At 46.8% G+C, this 1,442-nt stretch overlaps 1 protein-coding gene across 1 annotated transcript in view; it reads right to left on the minus strand.

Moving 5' to 3' along the window:
- Position 1: 1 nt before the first annotated feature.
- LOC109965134 (MBT domain-containing protein 1-like) overlaps positions 2 to 1,442 on the minus strand; it is a gene marked incomplete at its 3' end in the record, with an annotated part of 14,615 nt that continues 13,174 nt past the window's right edge. Inside the window, exon 13 of the mRNA XM_020608925.1 lies at positions 2 to 33. Within this exon, the coding sequence (XP_020464581.1) occupies positions 2 to 33 (32 nt within the window). The remainder of the gene's footprint in view (positions 34 to 1,442) is intronic.

Here is a 1,442-nt window from a genome sequence, read left to right on the forward strand (position 1 = left end):
AGTCAAACCATTTAAATGGCAGTTTAGTGTACCCTGGAGAACAGAGTCAGCATTGAGACTGACAATCATTATACAAAAATAAGAGATCAACTTACTTCTAGCTAATAACTTAGCAGATCAGAAAAAGTTGGGACGGTATGTAAAATCAAAATGAAAACAGGGTCTTCACTGATGCAATTTGCATTTCGAAATGCACTACACATTCTCTACTGGGGACAGGTTGGGACTGCAGGCAGGCCAGTCCAGCACTCACACCCTTTTCCTCCACAGCCAGGCCTTGGTAATGTGGCAGTATGAGGTTTTGCATTGTCATGTTGAAATATGCATGGGCATCCCTAGAAAATATGTCGCCTTGAAGGCAGCATATGTTGCTCCAAAATCTCAGTGTATTTTTCAGCATTAATGGCGCCATCACAGAAGTGTAAGTTACCTTTGCCAAGGGCACTGACACAATCCCAGACCATGACGGACCCTGGTTTTTGGACTTGTTGCTGGTAACAGTCTAGATGGTCCTTTTTGTCTTTGTTCCGGAGCATACGGCGTCCATTCCTTCCAAAAAACACCTGAAATAATGATTCATCGGAGCACAGTACATGTTTCCATTGTGTGGTACTCCATCGCAAGCACCTCTGAACCCAGAGCAGTCGACTGAGCTTCTGGACACTGTTGACATAAGGCTTCCTTTTGGCACAGCAGGTTTAAGCAGCATTTATGGATGTTGGATGGACATATTGTATGTATATGTTATGGATGGACATATTGTAGTGCCTGACACAGATGTGGCAGTCATCCTGAGCCCATATGGTTATATCACTTATAGAAGAGTGATGATTCTTGATGCAGTGCCGTCTGAGGGATCGGAGAGCATGGTCCTCAGGCTTAGACTTGTGTCTTTTACACACTGAAGTCCCTCCAGATTCCTCGAATCTTTTAATTATGTTCTGCACCGTAGAGGGTGACATATCCAAATCCCTCCCTATCTTTGAGAAACAATGTTTTTAAACATTTCAATGCTTTTCTCACACATATGTTGGCAAAAAGGCAGTCCTCGGCCAATGTTTGCTCCTAAAGGGCTCGGCCTTTCCTGGATGCCACTTTTGTACCAAATCATGATGCAGTCACCTGCTGACATTACCTGTTTCACATGGAATCATCATTTCATTGTTTTACCTCATTACTGGTCCTGAAATGCAACCGTCCCCACTTGTTTTGGAATGTGTTGCAGCCATCAGAATTGAAGTGTTTATTTTGAACAAAGTCTCCGTGTCCAGAGATTGGGTCGTCGGGGCCCCCGCCTTCGACTGCTGCCCAATCCACTTTGCACCAGCCCCTTACGGATCCTCCTGCAGGTGGTGGGCCCACGGGAGGACGTCCCCACGTCGCTCGTTCGGGCTAAGCCCGGCCGGGCCCCGTGAGGGGAGGCCCGGCCACCAGGCGCTCGC

This window comes from Monopterus albus, unplaced genomic scaffold (genome assembly GCF_001952655.1).
Source record: "Monopterus albus unplaced genomic scaffold, M_albus_1.0 scaffold96.1, whole genome shotgun sequence".
Taxonomy (NCBI): Eukaryota; Metazoa; Chordata; class Actinopteri; order Synbranchiformes; family Synbranchidae; genus Monopterus; species Monopterus albus.